Source organism: Notolepis coatsorum, assembly GCF_963971535.1.
Source record: "Notolepis coatsorum genome assembly, chromosome: 11".
Lineage (NCBI taxonomy): Eukaryota > Metazoa > Chordata > Actinopteri > Aulopiformes > Paralepididae > Notolepis > Notolepis coatsorum.
In genome coordinates, this window is record NC_140175.1 from 105,889,492 (window position 1) to 105,914,987 (window position 25,496).

A 25,496-nucleotide genomic window follows, 5' to 3' on the forward strand; every position below is an offset into this window, starting at 1 on the left:
TCATCTCCTGGTCAGACGCTTGTCTCTGATTTGTAACAGAGGACTTTTCTGTGATCACAGAAAATAAATATATGTTCATTTTTACAACTCGACCTGAATTACTACAGCTCATAGTCTCTTCTAATTTCTTTTTTTTTTATCCACTTTTTCTCCCATTTTTCTATATTTTCTCCCATCCCAATTTCGTATATCATCCAATTCAACCCTCCCCTGTCACGAACGCTGTTTCTTGCCTCCCACAAGCCGGCTGCAATGTGGACTAAGTCATACATAGCACAAGTCCCCTCCGGTACTTGAGGTAACAGCAGTCGCATCTTTTCACCTGCGCAGCTCGATCTCTCAGTGTCGAGGAGTAACGCGTGGGAGGCTCACGCTGCCCCCGACACTTCCTGATTCTACTGCGCAGGCGCACCAACTGACTTGTAGGAGTCGCTTGTTCACAACGTTCGATCCCCACCCTTCAGTTTTCCCTCCCCGTAATACGGCCAATGTGTATTACTGCGGACGACCAGCTAAACTGAAAACAATGTGGAGAGCTGGATTCGAACACGCGAATCCTAGCGTCTCCACACTGGTGGCGAGTGCCTTGCCCACTACACCACCTAGCCGCCCTAGTCTCTTCTAATTTCTAATTCTAATTTCCACAACAATGCATACGAATCTACAAGACATCATTAACAATATTTCTTTTTTTATATGATAATGATTGTGAAATCTTTCCACCTGGGAGCCTTTTAACAACATTTATTTTCTCTTCTCTACAGAAACAAAGACTGAGGCAACTGAGGCCCCGTTTAGACGGAAACGCTAGCAGGTGAATCCGCAAAAATATTTTTACAGATGTGCCTTTCGTTTATACGGAAACGGCCTTTTTACGGGGTGAAACCGCAAAAAAGTGAGACTACCTTCCAGGGTGGAATTCCTAGAAACGCAAAAGCTTTGGGCTCTCGTCTAAACTGTTAAAACGTATAAATCTGATAAAACGATGACGAAATGGTTGTCACGGCTCTGGTCGCGCGTACTGCTTACGTCACAGGTAGCAGGTATGCGCCAGTAGCCGAGACGTAAACAAAGCAAGTATGTCTGACTTATATCAACGGAGATCACCTGAAGGCTACATTGGCAGTACTTTTAACCCTTTCACTGCCACACGACAGAAGGTTACCCCTTTACTATCACACAACCGGCTGTCGTGTGGCAGTGAAAGGGTTAAATACACAAGAATCTGTCCCGCGGCGTGAGTCGTGAGTGGACCCACTGTCTGTGAGTGACTCTGCTTTGGTGCAATCACATTCCCCATCCACAGTCTGCGAATCAGAGGCAGAGTAGGGCGGGTCTTCACAGCACGTCATGTGACATATGAGCCAATCGTGTGACAGCGGGTCTCCGTCGTTACAGCGTCGTCTGCACGGAGAATTTCACCCCAAAACGCTCGTCTAAACGTAAAATTAAAAGTGAAACCGCAAGATGACTTTTGCGGTTTCTGTTCACAAAACGCTCGTCTAAACGGGGCCTGAGACTGAGATTTGATGCTCGCTCTCTCACACACACACAGTATTACTCTGACAATAATATAAGAAAGGAGTTTCAATATTGTTATTGTTTTGGTTGTTACCTGTTGATCTAATGTGCATATTGTTAAAATTAATTATTTATTTCCTAATCATTTGGTGTTTTTTATGGCAATAACAACTATAGACGACAAAAGTAAAGAAACAACATGATTTAGAGAGGGCAGATGAGGAAGATGAGCTGGAGGACTGATTAGTATATACACCCCACACACACACTAGTTATTAAATCATAATAATTGTCCAAATCTCGTTGGTTTTATTTATTTTTTAATAGGCCTTTATTTTCACAAGTACGTTTCGGACAAGTAAGATTAGCTTTCGGACAAGTAAAATATCTGAATATCCGAACACAGATATATCCGAAGGACAAGTGGCTCAAAAAGTTAATGTCAAGCCCTGAGTTATATGCAGGTGTATTTGTAGGTATATAGAAGTATTATATGCAGGTATATTAAGACGGATATATATATGCAGTAAATATAAATGTATACGGTTACGGTATATACAGCACTATTGTACCCACTATCACACAGAGTTATATGGGTAGACTATAGTAAGAGGTAGGTAGTTATGACCATTATGACTATGAATACAGTAAGCAGTAGGTAGGTATAAATTGCAGTATAAGCAACAGAGTTCAAAGTTCATGCAGTATGGGTAACAAAGCCTAGGGTATAGGCACTGGAGTCAGAGTTTTCAGATTCAGACAACTTTATTGATCGCGCGTGGGGCAATTCATATTGTAGCTTCACGAGTAACAAAAACAACAAAACAAAAACATCTCAATGACAGCATGGCAACAACACCATTCCATGCAATACACAATCCAGTAAAAGTAAAAAAACAGACAACTAAGTGTAAAAGGCTGCTTAAAATGGCTACCGTTTGTGTTTAAAAGTCTGATAGCCGAGGGGACAAAATATTTGGCGTAACGGTTGGTCCTACTTGGTGGGACGTCATAACGGCGGCCAGAAGGCAACACCGAAAACCGCTGAGACAGAGCGTGGAGAGGTTGATTAGTGATGCTCGTCCCCTTCTTGACCACCTGGTCCGTCGAGAGAGAACATAGGTCTCTCTGTTTTACTCCAATTATTTTGGAGCACACTTTCACAATATACTGTAGTAGGCTGTTCCTATCTTTAATAGATAGGCCACTGAACCAGAAGATAAACCAGCCGATAAAAGAAAAAGTTAAGAGGCTTTCAATAAAATAACCATAAAAAGTGCTCAGGATCTCCGCACTAACATTAAAAGAGTTCAGCTTTCTCAGAAGGTAGATCCTCTGCTGACCTTTCTTGAGTTTATATGGTATGGGGGGGGCTGCCATTGTGGTACAGAGTTCAGGGAGATGCCTTCTGAGGGAAAGAAGCTGTTCCCGGGTCTGCTCGTCTGCTATAATGTGTCGGTGTCAAATTAACTCCACTATTAAACACCAGGACATAATTATCTCTGATCACGCCTTTAGTGTAGGTAATGTTCCATCTTACTTGGTACCGTACGTGTGCAGAACTATGAACGACCACCGGCGACTGTTTAGTCTTTTAGTCAGTTAGCTGACGCTTTTATGCAAAAGCCACTTCTAATTGTGTACAGCGGGTCAACAGGAGGGGTACAACTCTGGCAGCTAGAGTCAGTGGTGTTGCTCATCAAACAGTGTCCAACTTGAGTACTTATTAGCACAGTAGGCAGTAGTAGCAAAGTACGCAATAGAAAAAGACAGTAAGGTATTTTTTTTCTTCCAGAGAGATATCTACACTGGGAGAGAACTCCTTTATAACAGAAGACAGATATCTACACTGGGAGAGAACTCCTTTATAAACAGAAGACAGATATCTACACTGGGAGAGAACTCCTTTATAAACAGAAGACAGATATCTACACTGGGAGAGAACTCCTTTATAACAGAAGACAGATATCTACACTGGGAGAGAACTCCTTTATAACAGAAGACAGATATCTACACTGGGAGAGAACTCCTTTATAACAGAAGACAGATATCTACACTGGGAGAGAACTTCTTTATAACAGAAGACAGATATCTACACTGGGAGAGAACTCCTTTATAACAGAAGACAGATATCTACACTGGGAGAGAACTCCTTTATAACAGAAGACAGATATCTACACTGGGAGAGAACTTCTGTATAACAGAAGACGGATATATACACTGGGAGAGCACTCCTTTTTTTTGTATTTTATTTTATTATTATTTTTTAAACAAACACATAAACAAACATGACAACACACGATAAGATACACAAGCATTAGTTGACAGTGCACATCCAATGAAATCACATTTTAGTTAATCGTCATATATAGGATATACCCTTAATACCTGTTATCTAAAAACCTACACACATATGCTCCAGCTCGTACCCCCCCCTCCCGGACCCCCCATTGGATAATCCATCCACTTTCCCTCGCTCCTAACCAGACATTACCATTATATGCTAGCTTTTATTTTCTCCACCACTTCTAACCACAATGTCATTTTGGATTCATTGAGACCCAAAATTCTTGCTGTAGATATTTCTTGATAGATCACATCGATATATGTAATAATCCAGACCTTTCGGCAAATTTTTTCCGGTTGGAACCATCGTGATGCTATCAGCTTTTTAGCCACTGTGATACCCGATAAAACCAATCTCTTTAGCTGTGGATGTACTGCACACTCAAAAACATCATTCAATAGTAATACAGAGGGGTGTACAGGTATATTCCAAGTTACGAGATTTGATAATTGCTGGGTCACCTCTTTCCAGAATATCTTAACTGGTGGGCAGTCCCAGTACATGTGCATAAATGTCCCCTCGTCCCCATTTGTACATAAAGAGCATTTGGAGTCTTGTATAAGACCCATTTTTTTCAGTCTTATAGGAGTCAAGTATGTCCTGTGAATATAGTTAAGATTGATTTGTTGATGGTCCGGGTTCCTTGATGTGAGTCGAACATTTGCCCAGGCTTCTTGCCAATCAAAATCACTTTCCAGGTCTGGTATATCCCTCCTCCAGACGGAGTCTAGGTGGAGGGTTTCATATGAGGACATTAGTAATTGATGATAAAAATCTGAAACAAAACCTCTTGATGTCTCTCTTTCATAGAAGAATTTGTGGTATCTGTGGTGTTCAATTGGTTTCGTTAATGGAACGCCTTGAGTCTTCAAACATAACAATAACTGTAAGTAAAAAAGATGTGTGGACTTGGTGAGATTACATTTCTTCTGTATTTCTTCATAACTACAGAAACCCTGTTTGTTAAAAACATCCCCTAATGAGTGTATGCCTTGCTTTTCCCATATAGGGAATCTTATAGGTCGTTTTCCAATCAAGAGTGCATTATTATTGAATAAGGGAGTATGATTGTGCCATTTATGTGGGTTAGGATATTTTTTTTGTGTTTCACGCCATATCCGGATCGCATGAGTAATTATGGGGCCAAATTTCCTTTCACAATGCTTGATTGGTAGTTTAGTGTATGCTATGTCCTTCAGTCTATGTGGGGCTACTATGTTTTCTTCTAATTTTCTCCAGGATACTAATGCTTGGGGATCAAACCATGTTGTCAGTGGTCTTAATGTGTACGCCTGATCCATGTAGCTTCATGTAATCTTCGGCGGCTTTAGGCGTGCGTATTACCCGTCTAATACCGTCTTTTCCCATGATCGATAATAGTGCCGGGTAGTTAAGAATTGGCCTGTGACCACTCTTGAACATTCTCTGCATCACATCCTTGTAGGGGAAACGCTGAGCGATGGCCTCCTTACATAGATCTTCATAGATAGCTATTGAATTTACCATATTTCAGTTTCCCCCTTTGATTGCGCGCTGCTCTAATGATGGCGTCTCTTATTACCGTCTTACGCAGGGTAACAATGATAACTCTCGGACCGTTACCTCTTTGGCCTCGTGTACCGACTCTGTAACATTGGTCCACTGTCGGCGCTGTGGGAAGGTTGTTATTACCTAAAATATCTACTAACACTGTTGGAAAGCTGTCGTCTGTGCATTTGACTGATTCATCCAGTCCCACGATGCAGATATTATTTCGCCTGTAGTAACTAGGGATGCCCCGATCGATCGGCCACCGATCGTTATCGGCCGATAATCAGTATAAATATGCGATCGGGGAATTCAGATAATTAGTCATATTCGTTGATCGCGGAAACTGATCAAGTGGATATCTCACTCGCTTGTCTCAGACGCACAGGACCTGCAAACTGCTCCTCCTCCCTAGCCCCGCCCGTACCCGTGTAGAGTTTGTAAACACAGAGGAGGCGGACCTCCTCTGCTGAGTCTAGATAGTGCATTCAACCTGAGCTAACGTTAGCTACCTAGCTATCGTTACTGTTTAAACAAAATTACCCAGTCAACTATTCACTTTTAGTAGGCATTGTCTAACGGTATTTAGCCGGCTAGCTACTGATAGCTCCGGATATCAACAAATGCCCCAGGAAGTCTAGTATATCCATGTTGATATCTCTGTTAGCTTGCGTTAGCTTGCGTTAGCTGACGTTAGTTCACTGTTCAAAACGAAATGTCCGATTGAACTAAATAGTTGTCTTAACGTCATCTAGCCGGCTAGCAGTAGCTACAGATAGCTCCTGATATCAATGTCTTATAACATTGATTGAATGCGTATTCGAGCTGAGGGCTTGCTGAATGTGAAATGACCAAAGCATAACGTTACCAATAGGGTCCCGCTGCAGCGCCGGAGAATCCTTTTTGGAGCTGGTCGAGGCTACTAGAGTACACACAGACAGTGGAGCTGTTTGCAGATAGCGAGCATTTTGACTTGTTGCGTGGTGGCGATGTCTCGCAGATAATACAAGTACAAGTCTAATTATATAATATACATATTTTATAAAAAAAAAAAAAAAAAAAAAAACTTTATATAAAAAATTTTAATTTCTTTTTAATCAAAAACGATCGGTATCGGATCGGTATCGGCCGATATGGCTCACGACGATCGGTGATCGGTATCGGTGGCAAAAAACGTGATCGGGGCATCCCTAGTAGTAACGTTGGGTCTCGAGCTGCCTCTCCATTGCTTTCTCTTCGACTTCTTGTATTTTCTTCCGACATTCCTCCTGCACCTGTTTTATCTCCGCCGATAATTCTGTTAAGCCATCGTTGAGGTTCTTCTCGTTCACTTGGACCCTCTGTGTAATTTCTATCACCGTATTCTCCACTGCCGTGATTCGCCTGGCCTGTGCAGCGGCTGCTTCCATAACCAGTTCGAATTTAGCATCGATGTGTGCTTTGAATTCCTCGATAGCGACCATCTGTTCCTTAATCAGGATAGTCAGAGAGTTGAAGTCGGGATGTGAAATTGCACTGCTTGTGTCAGATGATGTTGTGGGTACAATGATGGACCCGATGAGTTTGTTGGAGATTATCTTCTCAAATTCCCCTGCTTTATCTTTTACGGTATTTTTACACGTCGTTACCGTTGTGTCGTCAACTGCTGTCTCCCTCTCGGGGCCAGTCGTCGTTGGTCCCGGTATATTCTCTACTATAGTCCCCCCATCGGGGCTAGTCTCGGTACCGCTGCTGCTTCAGCTGTGCCCTTCGAACGTGTCAAAACCGGCGCCGTTGGAGGGTTTTTCTTTCCACTCTTTTTCTTATCATTAGTATCCATGTTGAGTCTCTGTCTTTTGATATAGTTAGTAGAAGGTCTTATCAATACATACGATGTGGTTTAATCTCTTTTGGTATTGTTCAAATAAGGTTTTTAAACGAAATTAACGTTGACGGGAGCGGAGCTATAACCAAACGCGTATCGCTTCACATTGTGTTCAAACCGGAGAGCACTCCTTTATAACAGAAGACAGAGAGATATCTACACTGGGAGAGCACTTCTGTATAACAGAAGACAGAGATATATACACTGGGAGAGCACTCCTTTATAACAGAAGACATAGGGAGAGATATCTACACTGGGAGAGAACTTCTGTATAACAGAAAACAGAGATATATACACTGGGAGAGCACTCCTTTATAACAGAAGACAGAGAGATATCTACACTGTGAAGGATTTGGGGTGCTTTTTCAATGTATGTGATGTATAGATTGGGGGAGGTGACCACAACTAAAACGGTGAGATCGAAATGTGCATGGAAGCCGGTGATAGAACGGTGACCAGTGGATTGAATACACTGCCAGCGAGGGTGTTTGTTGACATTCCTTGTAAGAACATCAGAGATAAGAGCGAGTGTCTCCCAGAGCAGGAGGGAGAGAGGTTAATCTTAATGAAACGTGAAATGTGTGTAAAGGTTAACGCATTTGTCATGACAACACGGCACATGACAACCAGAAAGGGGTGGGCTATCGTTGCTACGGCAATGATCTATAAGTCGAACAGTGTTTCCGGGTGTAAGGCAGACTAGAATCTGACCAAGAGCGAGTAGGACTGAGATCACACAGAAGACACTCTCTCCTCTCATCACAGAGAGGAGGGGGGGGGGGGGGGGGGAGAATGCCACATCATCATTAGCTTCGGCTAACGCGAGGATGGTTAGGCTAAAGACCAGGCCTGAACACTATTGGACTGAATAACAAAAGGACGATAGACGAACACACCGAAAGATCATTAGAATAGACTCTTCAAGGACAATACAATCTGTTAACATCTGAGCTGAGGTTTCTGTTTATCAAATAAAACCACGCTTTTCCTTGTAAGGTATTTCACGTTGTCGAAGTGTCGGATTCTTACGGAGGTGGAGAATTATTATGGTTTGCGGATGGTACTAACGGGGAGAGATAAGGATCTTATCAACCGGTATCGGAGACGTCAGGACCATTAAAATGACACAACGCAGAGGAATTGGCTGGAGAGCCAAACAGACGAAGACGTGATACTGGCCAGTTTGATCAGGATCTAACAACTGGGAGAGCACTTATGTATAACAGAAGACAGAGATATATACACTGGGAGAGCACTCCTTTATAACAGAAGACATAGGGAGAGATATCTACACTGGGAGAGAACTTCTGTATAACAGAAGACAAAGAGGGGGATATCTAAACTGGGAAAGCACTCCTTTATAACAGAAGACAGAGAGGGGGATATCTAAACTGGGAGAGCACTCCTTTATAACAGAAGACAGAGAGGGGGATATCTAAACTGGGAGAGCACTCCTTTATAACAGAAGACAGAGAGGGGGATATCTACACTGGGAGAATACTAGCAGCCTTTAGTTCAGGGTTTCATACTGAGAATAACTAACTGAAGACAGGTACACAGCAGGGTCAGAGACAGATGAGATTTGCCCTGGACCTCAAACGGATGCTGGATAACCAATGATGAATAACCTGAAGCTGATCAAATAACAAGCTAGCTACAAGCTTGTAGGCTGTACATGTGCAGAGAGGCTTTGAAATGCCTTTTCAAGCTAAGCGTTCGCATTACAATAGTGCAATGTCTTCACCCGGCTCTCAGTAAAATGCCTTTTTTTTTTTTTTTTTAAGCAGTGTAATGTCCTTAGTGAAATGCCTGTTTTTTAAAGCTACTAAAGCATTCCCATTACAGCGCTGTTATGTCCTCAGCCCTCTGTGAAATGCCTGGGTTTTTTAAGGTAAGCAGTGCAATGTCCTCAGTGGGACTACAATGCTGTTGGACGGATCTGGCCCTCCATGTGGGGTCTAGCACTTTCTTAAGGGGCCCTTTAAAATGTGAAATCCATTCAAATCAAGTGAAATCACAGGGCTCGACATTAAGGCTTGTCGTATTGTCCGGGACAAGTAAAACAAATGGTCAGACAAGGATAATACAATTTAACTTGTCTGACTGGACAAGTAAAAAACAATATATATATATATATATATATATATTCCCCAAACGAATAGTAACGTTATTTCATCTGATCAGAAAGTGCCTGTCTCACAGTGTCACACTGGAAACTCTCAATCTCTGTACTGTACGTCAGTATTACTTGTCCTAGACAAACGGCGAGCGTCTTCTGAGTGCTCGCTTAGTTGACACTGACAGTATATGAGACCCGCGAAAATATCAGAATGTTTAATAAAAGTTGGTTGTTTTGTTGTTACCTGTTGATCTAATGTGCCTATTGTTAAAATAAATTATTTCAAATTATTTAATTTTTTTTAATTAGGCCTTTATTTTCACAAGTATAGTAAGTAAGTATAGTCTAAAAGTATCGATACTAATAAAAGTATTAGTACAGCCCACAAAACAGCCACTTTCTGCTTCATAATATTATTCCCATGGTCATTCTTGGGCAGTATTGTATGTCCTATGATAATCTATGTAGAATAAAGCAGGAAGCCGGACCAGCACTCTCAGGTTTCAAATTATAATTAATTAATTAATTTCAATTAAAATTTGAAACCTGAGAGTGCTGGTCCGGCTTCCTGCTTTATTCTACATTTATCTTCGGGATTAATCTTCCCCATTGAGTTTAATACACAGAACTCAACTAGAGTACTACAGAGTACACAGAGGCACATAGTACGTTCAGGACGTTTCAGTGTAGTGAAAGGTCTTGAGATATGTTCAGGAGAGCTAAATGGAAATATTTTCTCAATAAAAAATGATTTACTCCGCTCTAAATCAAAGATGTATAAGTCTAAGCGTAGAGAATGCGCCGTCTCATGTATTCACTTTAAAATGTGTACACATTCACTCTATAAAATTAATACAAAACAATATATAAAAAATGTATTAAGAATATCCTGTTAATTTAAAATGACGGCTAACCAGATATCCTTACACATCCCTAACAGGTATGTAAAAAGGATTAGGCATATTTGCCTAATGTACAGACAAATGTGGATAGATATATCCGGTAGGGGTGGAAGTTGTGGAACGGTACGCATTCAAACCATACACCGTTCGGTACGACCTTCACGGTTCGGGGCATGTGTGTATTAGGGCTGCAACTAACGATTATTTTGGTAATCGACTAATCTGTCGATTATTCTTTCGATTAGTCGACTAATCTAATGATTATTTTTGTCATTCGATTAGTCGACTAATCTAACGGTTATTTTTGTCACACCCTCAATCTCTGCTTCCTGTGGGCATGGCTCCTTCTCCAATGCATGTTTTACCTCACATGCTCAAGTCTGCACACCTGTGAATGTCACCCTGTTGTTCAGTCCCTCTGCCTTAACAGTTAACTTAACATAACATGATGATCCCATAGCAAATTAAAATAATGACTCATGAAACATTTGAATTTGGATCTTAAGCAACTTTAAATCAAAATGTATTTGAACAATACAACAATCACTCATAACAAGATAAATAAATTAAATAATACAAATTAAAGTGGAAGTGTTTAAATAACTACAAAAATATATATAGCAGACTTCTTAGCTTAACATCCCAGGGAACTAATGGGATAACTGGGGATGTTGTTTGCTCCTGACAAGAGTCTCAACGTCTGGGGTGAGATGGTAGACAAAGCAACTCTGAGGTCATGCTCAATGTCCAATCTGTTCCTCTGCTTTGTCTTCAGCTGGACCAGAGCTGAGAAGCCACTTTCACAAAGATAGGTAGTGCAAAAAAAATAAATTATATAAAAAGATTATATTTTTTTATGACTAATCGACGCAAAAATTCTGCGTCAACGAGTTTTTATGATCGACATAGTCGATTATGTCGACTAATCGTTGCAGCCCTGTGTATTGTTCAGTTCAGGGGATTTTCATTGTATTTCAAATACTGCACTTTAATTTTAAGCGGAAAACTAATCTTTCCATTAACTCATTCTGCACCAGTCACGAGAAAAGTCGGGTTAACTCGCCAACCGTTGCACCAATCACGAGAAAACTCAGGTTTGAATCGTTATTTCTTTTAGTAGCTATATCCATTCATTTTTCATCCATCCAGCCTGATGTCATCATTGGGAATGGGTCTGAGCTCGCAAAAGGGCAAATACCGCCGCCTACGCCTTCCAGCCGGTATTGCACTATATTAGAAATGGTGTAGTTTCTTTTCTGGGCCGATCTGAGCCGTGCAGGCAGGGTTTAAATACTCCGGCAGGACGAGCGTTTACAACATTACATCTGCGATGCTGCCCCCCCCCCCCCCCCCCCCATCATATGCAATGCCGGACGGACCTCCACAAGCAGTATTTGGAATGGCGATCAGATAATTGGATACTTTTTTTTGCATTACATCAGAGACCAGGTAAGGACTCTATATATCCAATCTGATATTTCTTTCTACCGCGATCGAAGCTGTCTGCGTGTGCTGTGTGTGGCTTTTTACCGGTGGCTGTGGTGGGGGGGGGGGGGGGCGAGTGCCGCGCTACGAGGGCCATTTCATGTATGTACGAGGAAGGATAATAATGATAATCTAGCGTTGTTTGTAGGAAGATTCTATAATCAGGCGAAAAAAGTGTTTAGTGTATTCCACTAAAACGCTATTATCGCGTCTTTTCCTGGGATTACTAAGAATCACCAAAACTATACTCATATTAAAAACGGTATAAAACGGAAATGTACAGGTGAAAAAACAATCAGTTTTGTGCATGTTGACTGGAAGCAACTCATTGACAATCGACGGGTGTATTAGACCCATAGCTATAATATAAGATATATTTTAAGCATTCTTGCAGTCTCCCCATTGATTAAATCGATGGCGTTCTAGCGGTCCGACCCCTGGTGCTAATTGAATTAAGAACTGACAATCAGGGAATTTAAACATTGTTGACAGTTTATAGTTGAGAATATGCATACTTTATGTTGATGGCCTTTGACTATAATGTGGCCACAAAAATAGAAAGGTTTGTTTGCACTAAGTTAATACCTTGACAAATGTAGCCTATATTTTTCAGTCAGTTCGGTCTTTGTGTGCCAAACATTATTTAAAGGCAAACAGCTGTAAACTTTTTTTTTTACCAAATAAATGAGAAGCATGTTTAAATCAGCAATGCCTCCCCTCTTGCTGTACCAAAAGCTCTCCTAGCTCTAACCATCACTGTCAAAATGATGTGCCTGATGTCAAACTGCCTCATTGTTTCAGTTTTTGCATGACTACGTCCTTGAGAATAACTGAAAAGGCTATATATATATGATGCATGGTATTTTTGGAGCGTTAATCCCCCCCCCCCATCAAAAACAACGTATACCGAACTTAAAACCCATGACCCCAAAACCGTGATACAAACCGAACCGTGGATTTTGTGAACCGTTCCACCCCTAATATACTGTAATAATATATATATATATATATACACACACACAGCATTATTGTACATGCCATACAGTTGTATGGGTTATGCAGGTGTATAAGTAGGTATATACAGTAGAAGGATTATACAGGTATATTCAGAGTAAATATAAACACAGTATACAGCACTATCGTGTATGCCATCATACAGAGTAATATGGGTAAACTATAGTTTGAGGTATATAGCGATGGTGATTACTATGATTAGTGTAACTAAGGCAGTTATAGAAAGCACTCTATAGGCAGGTATAAATTGAGTATTATAGGCAACACATCCACATCAATTATGACGACGCAGGGCCTATTTATATATTTGGCTCATATATTAAAAGTCTGCCTCTTCAACATGGTTATATTAATAAATAGGTAGCCAGGTCGGGGTTGGACGTTAGGTCACTCTTTGTTATTGTGTTCTCCACAACGGCGAAGCTAGCTAGCATCATGCTAGGTAATTAGCCTAATATCTCGGCTCTAATGTTTTTTTGTTGTTGGTACATCGACACGTCGGTATCCAGACAGATGCGGGGTTAAAACTCCACATGTCAGTGAACAAACACCCCACGTACAAGTAAAAATACATGTTTAATACAACTGCATTGACACTTGGCGGATAGGGCCCGACGCTAAGCTAACTACTGGCCTCCTCGCACCACGGAGCAGCTAACGTTAGCCTCCTGGTGTTCTCTCACAATGGCTCCATCGGGGACGAGGAGCAGGAGACCGTAGATAATATGGACGGCAACGACATGACGATATAATAACACGGGACGTGACACCTAGATAAGAATTGGCGTGTGGTTCATAACTTGAATCGAAGTGACACTTCGTTATATTGTTGTTATCAACAACCACCACCGTGGATGTAAGCTGGTTCCCAGTTGTATCTCCACTGGGAGATAAAGCCTGGTAAAGAACTACTGCAGAAAGTGTGTACGGCTGCCTCCGAACGGACCACAGTACCACACTTTCCCCGAATCCTGTCGGCAAACGAGCTAGAACGTCCCGGTCATGTAGTAAATTCTTCAGGCAAAGCCATTGCAGCGGCTTAAAAAGGAGGAAATATTGTGCACTTCACACGTTTCTATAATTGTTTTGTGGAAACCGGAAAGCCTGTAGCCTGTACTTCCGTTTACACACTTTAGGAGGCATCTCTTCAGCAGCCTACCGTGGATGTTAGCTCAGCATAATAAGAGCTGGTCGTGAATTGGTCCAAAATAATGACATCCGTTGACTTCCCACCAGGCTAACAGTGGCAGCTAAGCTAGCAGTTAGCACCAGGCTAACAGTGGCAGCTAAGCTAGCAGTTAGAACCAGACTAACAGTAGCAGTTAGAACCAGACTAACAGTAGCAGTTAGAACCAGGTTAACAATGGCAGCGGTTAGAATCAGACTAACGGTAGAAGTTAGTAAAACCGGGATAACCCGAGCAGTTATTAGAACCAGGCTAAACGCAGCTAAGCTAGCAGTTAGAACCAGGCTAACACAAAGCAGCTACGATATAGCAGTTAGAACCCGAAGACTATTTGGCTTTATTATTATTTGGGCCAGTTTGTAACGTTATTAAATACATAGTCATATTAATAATAGTAATAATAATATAACCGCGACGTTAACGGTGGGGATCAGGACGGAGGACGGGTCTGTTGTCAACAGATCGGTGCTGAACCGAGCCCTGGACACATTTTCACGGGGGAACACAAGTCCAGATCAGAGAGAGAACGAGTACTGGTTCGGGTCTAGTGTGTGTGGATTATTGTGGACTCGCCAGGGTGCTCCTGGTCCGGGTCTAGTGTGTGAGTGTGGACTGACCCGGGTGCTCCGGCTCTAGTGTGCGAGTGTGGATGTGGACTGGTCCGGGTCTAGTGTGCGTGTGGACCCTGGTCCGGGTCTAGTGTGTGGATGTGGACTGGTTTGGGTGCTCCTGGTTCGGGTCTAGTGTGAGTGGATGTGGACAGACCCGGGTTCTAGTGTGTGTGTGGACTGACCCGGGTTCTAGTGTGTGTGGATGTGGACTCACCAGGAGGTGTAGCCCTGCTCCGCCATGTCGCAGCGGGTCTGGAGCTGCCGAGACGAGGAGGTTCTTCAGGTCGAGGCGGCAGGACCCGGCGACCAGGACCTTGGAGGAGAGATAACGGTGTCGTCGTTTCTGTCCAAAATGTACCGTGCGATCATTAGGAGTCACTTCTCCTCCACAACAACATGGCGATGCATCCAGCAGCCCAGCTAGCAGGCAGCCACACTAGCTGAAGAAGAGCCCGTTTAATAAAGGAGATGGAGGAGGCAGCAGCAGAAACTGGTGTTTCGTTCGGAACCAGAGACACTGACTGTAAAAGCAGGTTCGGGTGGATCTGCTAGCCGCCGGGAAGCTTGCTGTGTTGTTCGGATGCTACAGCCTGTGTAAATCCATATTCAGGCCCTGATGGATCCGGTGGGAGTTGGGATGTATTCCTGCAGTCTGCAGCCCGGGTTTGTAATGGAGCCTCGGTCGGAGAGCTTTGTTTTCTATGGCGAGAGGGAGAGAGCCGCGGGGACGAGCATCGCCCCTGCTATTATAGAGCTGCTTCACCAGGGGGTGCGCGCACTGACATGCATTTGTGCATAACGCCTCTTGCACTGGGGGCTATAGCTCCACTGCCATGCACGCACGCACACACACACACACACACACACACCAGTTCAGTTTCAGTTTATTTTGATTTTACACAGTTAAAAATATATATACACAAACAAATGCACGGAGAGGCGTACAACCAAAATGTCTTATTTTGAATTTTTTATTTTTATTTTTTTTTAAACAATGTTACTATTTCATAGTGTAATAAAAACAAGAATAATTTGGAAAAACATCTGTCTCTTTGATTGAATTGATTGATTGAAAATTGTATTAACAGATTGCAGAATGGGTACAATACAGTACGGCTCAATACACACACAATTGTTAAGGGGATGCAGACCAGAGAAAGAATTTTGTCTTGTTTACATCAGGGTCCCCCATTTTCAATTCATCATAACATATTATGACATACATGACATACAGATAGACAGTACTGCTACATCTATACATTTATGACATACCAGATTTACAAATACAGTACTGTTTGTGATACAAAAAGAGTAAAAAAAAGAAGAGAGTATATACATTTGACAAAGAAACTGTACACTGGAGGAGGTGGGTTCGGGGGGGGGGGGGGGGGGGGAAGGTGGGGGGGGGGGGGACTGTACATTGTAGGTGGGTGGGTGGGGTGGGGTGTTTAAAAACAAGTTTAAAATCCACTGCAAGCTACGGAGGGGGAAAAAGTGTGATTGTTTGCCTCGTCAGTCAACTTCTAATGACTCAAATTGATTCACACTTGAAGCTGGTTTTAAAATACAAATATTAGATTAGATTCAAATGTATTGTCATTATACAGTACAAAAAAAATAAGTGTGGCATCGATCTAACCAGAGTGCAATGTAACAGTAAAGTGCAGTAGTAATCTACAATGTGCAGGTGATTAAACTGAGTACAAAATATATAAATTAGTACTACTGAGTAATAGTGCTAATCAGATGTATACACAGAGTTGTAGTATTATTATGTACAGTGATACAGGTATAAAGACACTATGGTAGTAAGTCATACTATTTGTTTATTTGTTAATAAATATAAAGTGTGTTCAGGGCCGCCTGGGAGAAATGCGAGGCCCTGTGCGAGATTTAACGCGAGCCCCCCCCCCCCCCCCCCCCCCCCCCCCCCCCCAAAGGTTAAAAAAAAAAATAATAATAATATATATATATATATTTTTTATTTTATTTTTTTTCATACAGTCAACATATTCTTAAATAATAGCGCTGCCCGAGGCGGGGCATGATACAGTCAACATATAGCAAAAGAGAGAGCGAGAGAGAGCTCCCGTTCTACAGTCAATATACAGTGTACAGAGAGAGAGAGAGAGAGAGACACATTGGAAAGAAATTGAATTATTTGGCCCTAAACAGAGAGTACACAGTGGCAGAATACCTGAGCACTGTGACTGAAGATCCTTGACAGACTCAGCGAGCACAGCCTAGCCATCGAGAAAGGCCGCCATAGGCAGACTGTGTGTGTTAGAAAGAGAGAGAGAGAGCATGTGTGTTAGAGAGAGCATGTATGAGAGAGAGAGAGAGAGAGAGAGCATGTGTGTGTGTTAGAGAGAGCATGTATGAGAGATAAAAAAGGACAAAGATCAACACTTAAATCCAAAGAGAAGAGGGTCTATAGAGAAACCAAAGCAGCAAGGAGCCAATGGCCGACATCAGCTAAATAGGCTAGCCAGGTACTGTGACACACACAGCTTTGGCCAACGGCCCAACGCTACCCAAGCTACACAAATGACCAAGACATTCACACACAGCACATGTCGTATCTCCAAATGTTGTGAAGTAGCATATGTTTTGCCTGGAAAAAAACATCGTTATTAACAAAACATTCGGGAGGGGAAGGAAGGAAGAGTGGGGCAATGTCATGACATTTTCATTAATCTTACCTGCACCAAGGAACGCCGGGCGAAAGGCCGTAACACAGGTCTCCACGTTGACGAAAGGCCTCTCGCTGTCGGGACAAAAATAAGCTATGGCCAGAGCCTTGTCATGGTGCAGGCCCGACTACATCTTCTGTCAAAGATGATGTCGTAGTCAGAGTGCCAGAACCCCCTGCTATTCTCACGGCTAATGTCAATGGTCGTAGCACAAGCTAACAGCTAACTCAAGGCTAACTGATAGCATCAAACGAACGTTCCCAGCCGAGCGCAGCCGGCAGTTAACGTCGAAGCTAAACAGCTAACTGGCTAACAGTTAGCTCAATCAGGCTATCGCGGCTAACCATTAGCTAACGCAGAAGCAAGCTATGCGGCTACATACAGCCAGGTGCTGACACCAGGCACACACCGTTAGCTACTAGTAGTATTAGCTAGTCGACCAGTTTGGCTCCAGAGAGAGAGAAAGAGAGATAGGTCAGGTCCACGGCGGGTATATAATCATAGGTTGACTCACCATAACGCAGTATCAACGCGGCGGCGCCAATGGTAAAGTTGGAAGGAGACTTTCTTGGCCCACGGTGTAATTTCTTCTTCTTCTTCTTCGAGTACTTTCCGGCAGACTGGACACCTTTCGGCGTATTGCTGCCTAACAGATTTATCTGCTCACAAGTTCTCTTCTCCTTCTTTTGAAAAGACATCCACTCGCCTCGCCTCGCTCCTCTGAATAGGTTAGCTAACGCTAATTAGCCTTTAGCTAAGCTAGCTACTAGCCGACATCATCATGGCTATACCATGACAAGGCTCCGGCCATTTGTCCCGCTAGCGAGAGGCCTTTCGTCAACGTTCCTTGGTGACCGACCGACTGATAATGACCGACCTCTTTCTTCGTCTTGGCTGGCATAACTAAGCATAGTCAAAAGCTGCACGCGCAAAATAGTCAAACGCAGCTGACTCACGCCGGCGTATGATGTAAGTAAAACCACTCCCTTCGTTGAAACCAATAGTATGTCTGCTGCAGAACCCCAGAGGCTGAGCTCCAATAGTGAGTATGTCTGCAGGACTGCAGACCCAGGAACAAGTCAGACACATTCTACAAACGTGTCTAATGTGAAATATATAAGCATATAAGCAAAACTAGATTTTAGGTCTGTGATGAAAAAGGGCCTCGCGGGAAGGGGGGCCTCGCAAAAAAATAAAAAATAAATAAAAAAAAATAATAAAAAAAATTAATACATTTTTTTTTTTTTTTTTTTTGCGAGGCCCCCCTTCCCGCGAGGCCCTGTGCGACCGCACTGCTCGCACACCCCCTGAGGCGGCCCTGAGTGTGTTAGTAGAGTGGGTGTTACAGTGAGTGTTTATTTAAAGTGCGTGTGGATGTGTGTGCTGTGAGTGTGAGGAGGGGGGTTTTGCGGAGCCCAATAGCAAACACAGGAGGAGAGAGAATGGAGCGGTTTAGGGTGCTTTAATTGTTCTCCCCAAGCAGACAGAAATTACATCCAGAAAATGTACAACAGACAGGAATAGGGAATGCTCTTGGGGTTAGTACTGGTGCACTCCTTGTGCAGTACGGGAGAATGTTCTGTTAGGACAGGTGCACTCCTTGTGCAGTACAGGAAAATATTCTGTTAGGACAGGTGCACTCCTTGTGCAGTACGGGAGAAGGTAGACACCGGCTGTGTCGGGGGTGAGAGCAGGAACTCCTTTGTCAAGCTCCAGGGGTCCAGACGGGCTCGCTGGAACGGAGGTCCTAGGTAGGCAGTTTAACACTGCAACGAGGGACGACAGGATCCGTCAGGTGATATAAGAGCTGCCTGATGAGGGAATCCCTCACAGCCGCGCTGATTGATGTTCGTCTGGCAGCGTGGGAACACTCCAGCAGGAAGCTGCCCATATATGGGCGAGGCAGGATGAGGGCAGAGGAAGGCCCGAGCCCTGACCATGACAGGACCACCCCCTCTACGGGCGCATCCTGGCGACCCTCCAGCCTTGTCAGGGTTATCCCGATGGAAGTCCCGGACGAGGTCAGGATCCAGGATCAACCCGCGGGAGACCCAGCTGTACTCCTCCGGGCCGTAGCCCTCCCAGTCCACGAGGTATTGGAAACCGCGGCCGCGACGATGCACGTCCAGCAGCTGCCGGACGATGTAGGCCGGGTGGTCGTCGATGACCAGCAGAGGAGGAGGCTCCGGAGCTGGAGGAGACAGGGGACTGGAGACCACCGGCTTCAACTGGGAAACATGAAACGAGGGGTGAATGCGCATGATGGAAGGAAGCTGGAGTTTGACGACTGAGGGGTTGATAATGGACAGAATCTTATAGGGACCAACAAAACGGGGGGTGAGTTTGCGGGACAAAGACTTGAGCGGCAGGTCCCGGGATGAGAGCCAAACCATCTGACCTGGTTGATAGTCGGGAGCCGGGGGGTCCGGTGGCGGTCGGCGAAGCGACGGTTCTGCTTAGCGGAGCAGCGTGGCCCTCGTGTCCTCCCATATCCTCCTGCAGCGGCGAAGGTGGTCCTGCACCGATGGAACAGCGATCTCCTCCTCCTGTGCAGGGAACAGCGGGGGTTGGTAGCCCAGAGAGGACTCGAAGGGGGACTGACCTGTGGCCGCGGAGGACAGAGAGTTGTGGGCATACTCAATCCATGGCAGGAAAACACTCCAGCCGGAGGGGTCCCGGGTCGTCACGCAGCGGAGGGCGGACCCCAGGTCCTTGTTGGCCCGCTCCGACTGACCGTTGGTCTGTGGGTGGTATCCGGAGGAGAGACTGACCGTGGCCCCCAGGGCCCGACAGAAGGCCTTTCAGACTTGGGAGATGAATTGCGGGCCCCTGTCGGAGACGATGTCCACCGGGATCCCGTGGAGGCGGAAGACGTGGAGCACCATCAGGTCCGCAGTTTCTGAAGCAGAGGGGAGTTTGGGGAGAGCAACAAAGTGCACGGCCTTCGAGAAACGGTCAACGCTAGTGAGAATGACTGTGTTACCGTGTGAGAGGGGCAGACCGGTGACGAAGTCCAGGGCGAAGTGCGACCAGGGCCGACCGGGAAGAGGGAGCGGACGGAGGAGCCCGGCGGGCGGTTGGTGGGAAGCCTTCCCACAAGCACAGACGGTGCATGCAAGGACGAAGGCGCGGGTGTCTTCCCTCATGGAGACCCACCAGAAGTGCCGCCTCAGCAGGGACAGGGTACGGTTGATCCCAGGATGAAAGGCGAACCGGGAGGCGTGGACCCACTGGAGCACCTGGGAGAGGACAAGGTCGGGGACAAAAAGCCGGTTAGGTGGGCCGTTACCTGGATCAGGCTGGACGCGCTGGGCCTCTCGGACGACGGACTGGATCTCCCAGGTGGCGGCGGCCACCAAGCAGGAGGAGGGGAAGATAGTGTCAGGGTGCGCGGGACCCTCTTCGGGGACAAACTGCCGGGAGAGGGCGTCTGGCTTGGTATTCTTGGAGCCAGGCCTGTAGGTCAGGGTGAAATTGAACCTGGTGAAGAACAGTGCCCAGCGTGCCTGGCGGGAGTTCAGGTGCTTGGCCGTCTGGACGTAGGCAAGGTTCTTATGGTCAGTCCAGACCAGGAAGGGGATCTCTGAGCCCTCCAGCCAGTGCCTCCATTCCTCCAGGGCCAGTTTGACTGCCAGGAGCTCCAGGTTCCCGATATCGTAGTTGACCTCCGCTGGGGTCAGGCGGCGAGAGAAGAAGGCGCAGGGATGCAGTCTCTGGTCGAGAGCGGAGCGTTGGGAGAGGACCGCCCCTACTCCGGTACTTGAGGCGTCAACCTCCACCACGAACTGGCGGGACGCGTCTGGCTCGACGAGGATGGGTGCGGAGGTGAAGCGCCGGCGCAGCTCGGCGAAGGCGGAGTCCACTCTGTCAGACCAGACGAAGGGCACGGAAGGCGAGGTGAGTTGGGTGAGGGGTGCAGCGACCTGGCTGTAGTCCCAGATGAAACGCCGGTAGAAGTTAGCAAACCCCAGGAAGCGTTGGAGCTGCTTGACGTTGGTGGGACGGGGCCAATCGGACACCGCCTTGATCTTCTCGGGGTCCGCCCGGATCTTGCTGCCCTCGATGATGTAGCCGAGGAACCCGATGGAGGAGACGTGGAACTCACACTTCTCCGCCTTGACGAACAGCTTGTTCTCCAGTAGGCGTTGGAGGACCCGGCGGACATGCTGGACGTGCTCCTCCATAGAGCGGGAAAAAAATCAGAATGTCGTCCAGTTAAACAAAGACAGAGCGGTTAAGGACGTCACGGAGAACGTCATTGACAAGGGCCTGGAAGACAGCAGGGGTGTTGGTCAACCCAAAAGGCATTACCTTGTACTTGAAGTGACCGAGCGGGGTCTTAAAGGCCGTCTTCCACTCGTCTCCCTCCCGGACACGGACAAGGTGATAGGCATTCCTGAGGTCCAGCTTCGAGAAAATGGTGGCACCTTGCAGGGGTTCGAAAGCAGAGTTAATCAATGGCAGGGGGTACTTGTTCTTGACCGTGATGTTGTTGAGACCCCGGTAGTCAATACAGGGGCGAAGGGAGCCATCCTTCTTGGACACAAAAAAGAACCCTGCGCCGACAGGAGAGGAGGAGGGGGTAATAATGCCTGAGGCCAGGGACTCGTGGACGTATTTCTCCATGGACTCCCTCTCCGGGCGTGAGAGGTTGAACAGGCGCCTAGCGGGGCCCCCGGGAGCAGGTCAATAGCACAGTCGTACTGGCGATGAGGTGGCAAGGAGAGAGCCTGTTGTTTACTAAAAAACTAAATCATGATAAATTGGAGGAACAGCAGAAAGGTCAATAGGTTCGTTGGGAACGGGAGAACCAGCGACCTCCAGTGGCGGCCGAGCTGACTGTAGACAAGAGGCGTGGCAGTGAGCACTCCAGCTCGCGACTGAGCCTGTTGGCCAGTTTATTACAGGGTTGTGTAGCTTTAGCCAAGGCATGCCAAGAACAATGGGATTATGGGGGGAATTAGTGACGTGGAAGCGAAAAACTTCGTTATGGCTCCCTGAGAGCAGGAGGCGGAGAGGGTTGGTGTGGCGGGTTATTCGCGAGAGCAACCTCCCGTTTAGACCGTGAGCATCGCAGGGAATTGGCAAGGTGTCAGTGGCAATGCGGAAGTGGGACACTACCCCAGCGTCAATGAGATTTCCATCTGCGCCTGAATCGACCAGCGGACAGAGGGATCGATTGACCATTGTGACAAAGCGTGGCACTGAATTGCATATTTGGACCGGAGCTGGGAGCATAATTAAGGCTCGAACATACGCCCAGCGTCACTGTCGGGCCCCGTCGTTTGGGCGAATCAGGCATGAAGCGATGGAGTGGCCGAGTTGACCGCAGTACAAACATGCCCCCGTCTTGAGTCTGTGACGGCGAGAGCTGAGAGGGAGGCGAGAGCGGTCAAGCTCCATAGGCTCAGAGGGGCTGTTGTTGGCGCGGACGGCGGCCCCCGAAGGGGGAGAGCGAGATGAGCTGGGCAATGGAGGACGAGCGGCGCTAGCCTTTTCACGGCGGTGTTCGCGAAGGCGCGTGTCCAGTTCTCTGGCTAAATTAATTAGCTCGTCTAGGGAAGACGGTTTCTCCTTAGATGCCAATTCATCTTTTAGGACATCGCTGAGGCCTTGACGGAAAGCCCCTCGTAGCGGCGAGTCATTCCACTCGGAACCTGCTGCCAGGATACGGAATTCAATTGCATATTCGCTCACGCTGCGATTACCTTGGCGGATTGTGAACAAGCCGGCAGTACTATCCGAGCCCCCAGGAGGATGGTCGAAGACCTTTCGCATGTCGCCGATATATGCAGAGTACGAATCGCAGAGGGGGGAACGACTGAAGTGGAGGGCTCACATTGTCTGTCTCGTTCCACGGAGCGGAGCGAGAGAGCGCCGAGTTGGGCAATGGTTTCGTCTAGTAATTGTGAGTGTTGGTTTACCAGAACAGCGTGTCCATTGGTCTGGATGTTGTTGCCCCATTCTCCGGTCTCCTGTGGTGCTGTAGTCATCATCGTGGTCGGAGTGTTCTGTGAGGATGGGGTTTGGCGGAGCCCAATATCAGAACACAGGAGAAGAGAGAATGGAGCGTTTTAGGGTGGTTTTAATGTTATTCCCCCAAGCAGACAGTTTACAGGCAAATACAGGAATGTACAGGTACTTGTTGTAATAGGCGAGGGCAGGAGCACTCTTTGTGCAGCACGGGACAACAGGTACAGGGATGTACGATAGACGAGAGCTGGTGCACTCCTAGTGCAGCACGGGGCGACATGTACAGGGATATACAATAGGTGAGAGCAGGTGCACTCCTTGTGCAGCACGGGGTAACAGGTACGTGTTGTAATAGGCGAGAGCAGGAGCACTCCTTGTGCAGCACGGGACGTCCAGGTTGGAGGTGTACTGGAGCAGTGGTCCTGGGCACAGAGAGAAACAGATTAGGACAAGGTATATCAACGAGGACAGGGTTGCAAGGCTTTAGGTTCGTCGTCGTACCTAGGTAGCTAGTTTAACACTCCGACGAGGGTAGGACAGGATATGCAGGTTGAAGTACCATCTCGTTGATGAGGGGATGAGTCACAGCCGTGTTGATTGACGAGCTGGCAGCGTGTGAATCAGGGGAACGGATGCTGCCCTGAATGTGGGGGAGGAGGAGTGAAGAAGGCTCTCGCCGTGACTATGACACATACCATATAATAATAATAATAATAATAATAATAATAATAATAATAATAATAATAATAATAATAATAATAATAATAATAATAATATAATAATAATCATTACCACAATTATAATAACTATAATAATAATAACGATAATATAACCAATTGTTAATTGTTAATAATAACAATAATAACGGTAATAATAATAATATTGCTAGATACCCAAATAAACAAAGCAAAAAAAAAAAAAAAAAACCTGCATCACAAGCCTCAGATGCATGGAAAAGAGAAAAAAAATGTTATGCTGTACATATGTTCTCATTGTTCTGTCTTTTTTTGTTGGATTTTTTTTCTTCTTTTTACAGTACTTCAACTCATTATAAAGAGAATTCCAAAGTTTGACTCCCACCACTGATATACACATCTGTTTTAGGGTTGTCCGTGCACTGTTTAAAATGACCTTCCCTTCTATGCTCTCCGTTCTGTGATATGAGGACAAACCTGTTTTGTAGATTGTCATTGAGAATCCTGATGGCCTGGGGATAGAAGCTCCTTCTGAGTCTCTCTGTACTGGCCAGTGTGCCTGACCGCAGCAGTTCAAAGAGGCAGTTGCTTGGGTGACTAGAGTCTTGGATTATTCTCTTAGCCTTGCTCTTGCAACGCTTGTTGTAAATGTCCTGGAGAGTGGGAAGCCCCCCTCCAATTGTGCGTTCGGCTGAACGGGCCACTCTCTGAAGTCTGCTGCGGTCTTGTGCGGTGCTATTCCCAAACCAGGAGGTGATATTACCAGTCAGGATGCTCTCTATTGTGCATGAGTATAGAAGTTCTTAAGGATCTTCTGACTCACTTTGAACTTCCTTAGGCGCCTAAGGAAGTAGAGGCGTTGCCGTGCCTTTTTCACTACACAATGTGTGTGGTCCATGTCAAGTCCTCGGATATGTGGACTCCGAGGTTTTTTGATTGATTGATTGAAAACTTTATTAACAGATTGCAGAATGGGTACAATACAGTACAGCTCAATATACACAATTGTTAAGGGGATGCAGACCAGAGAAAGACTTTCGTCTTGTTTACATCAGGGTCCCCCATTTTCAATTCATCATAACATATATGACATACACGACATACAGATAGACAGTACTGCTACATCTATACATTTATGACGTACCAGATTTACAAATACAGTACTGTTTGTGATACAAAAAGAGTATAAAAAAAGAGAGTATATACATACATAAAGGTACTTATAGGTACTTAAAGCTTAAGGGATATATAGATATAGATGTAATATCTACAGGTATGTAAAAATTATTATTTTAGATATATACAGACAGATGTGGATAAATATATATACGGTAAGATCTATAAACAGATATACTGTAGATATAGTATCTACTACAGGTATGTAAAAATGATTATTTCAGGTATATACAGACAGATGACGGTATACACAGCATAGCATTGTATATGCTATTTTAAAATACAAAGATCAAAAGTGTAAGGGAGTTGAAGAGGTTATATTCAGACCAGGCTGCAGAAACAAATTAGTGGGGGGGCATAAAATGTTCTCGGGGGGCACAATG

General features: G+C 45.3%; 1 protein-coding gene across 2 annotated transcripts in view; it reads right to left on the reverse strand.

The window, feature by feature from the left end:
- sppl3 (signal peptide peptidase 3) overlaps positions 1–15,272 on the reverse strand; it is a 62,464-nt gene extending 47,192 nt beyond the window's left edge. For both annotated transcript variants that reach the window (XM_084324483.1, XM_084324482.1), the window contains exon 1: positions 14,791–15,272. In XM_084324483.1, the coding sequence (XP_084180609.1) occupies positions 14,791–14,816 (26 nt within the window). In that variant the 5' untranslated portion in view covers positions 14,817–15,272. The remainder of the gene's footprint in view (positions 1–14,790) is intronic.
- Between the last annotated feature and the right edge of the window lie 10,224 nt (positions 15,273–25,496).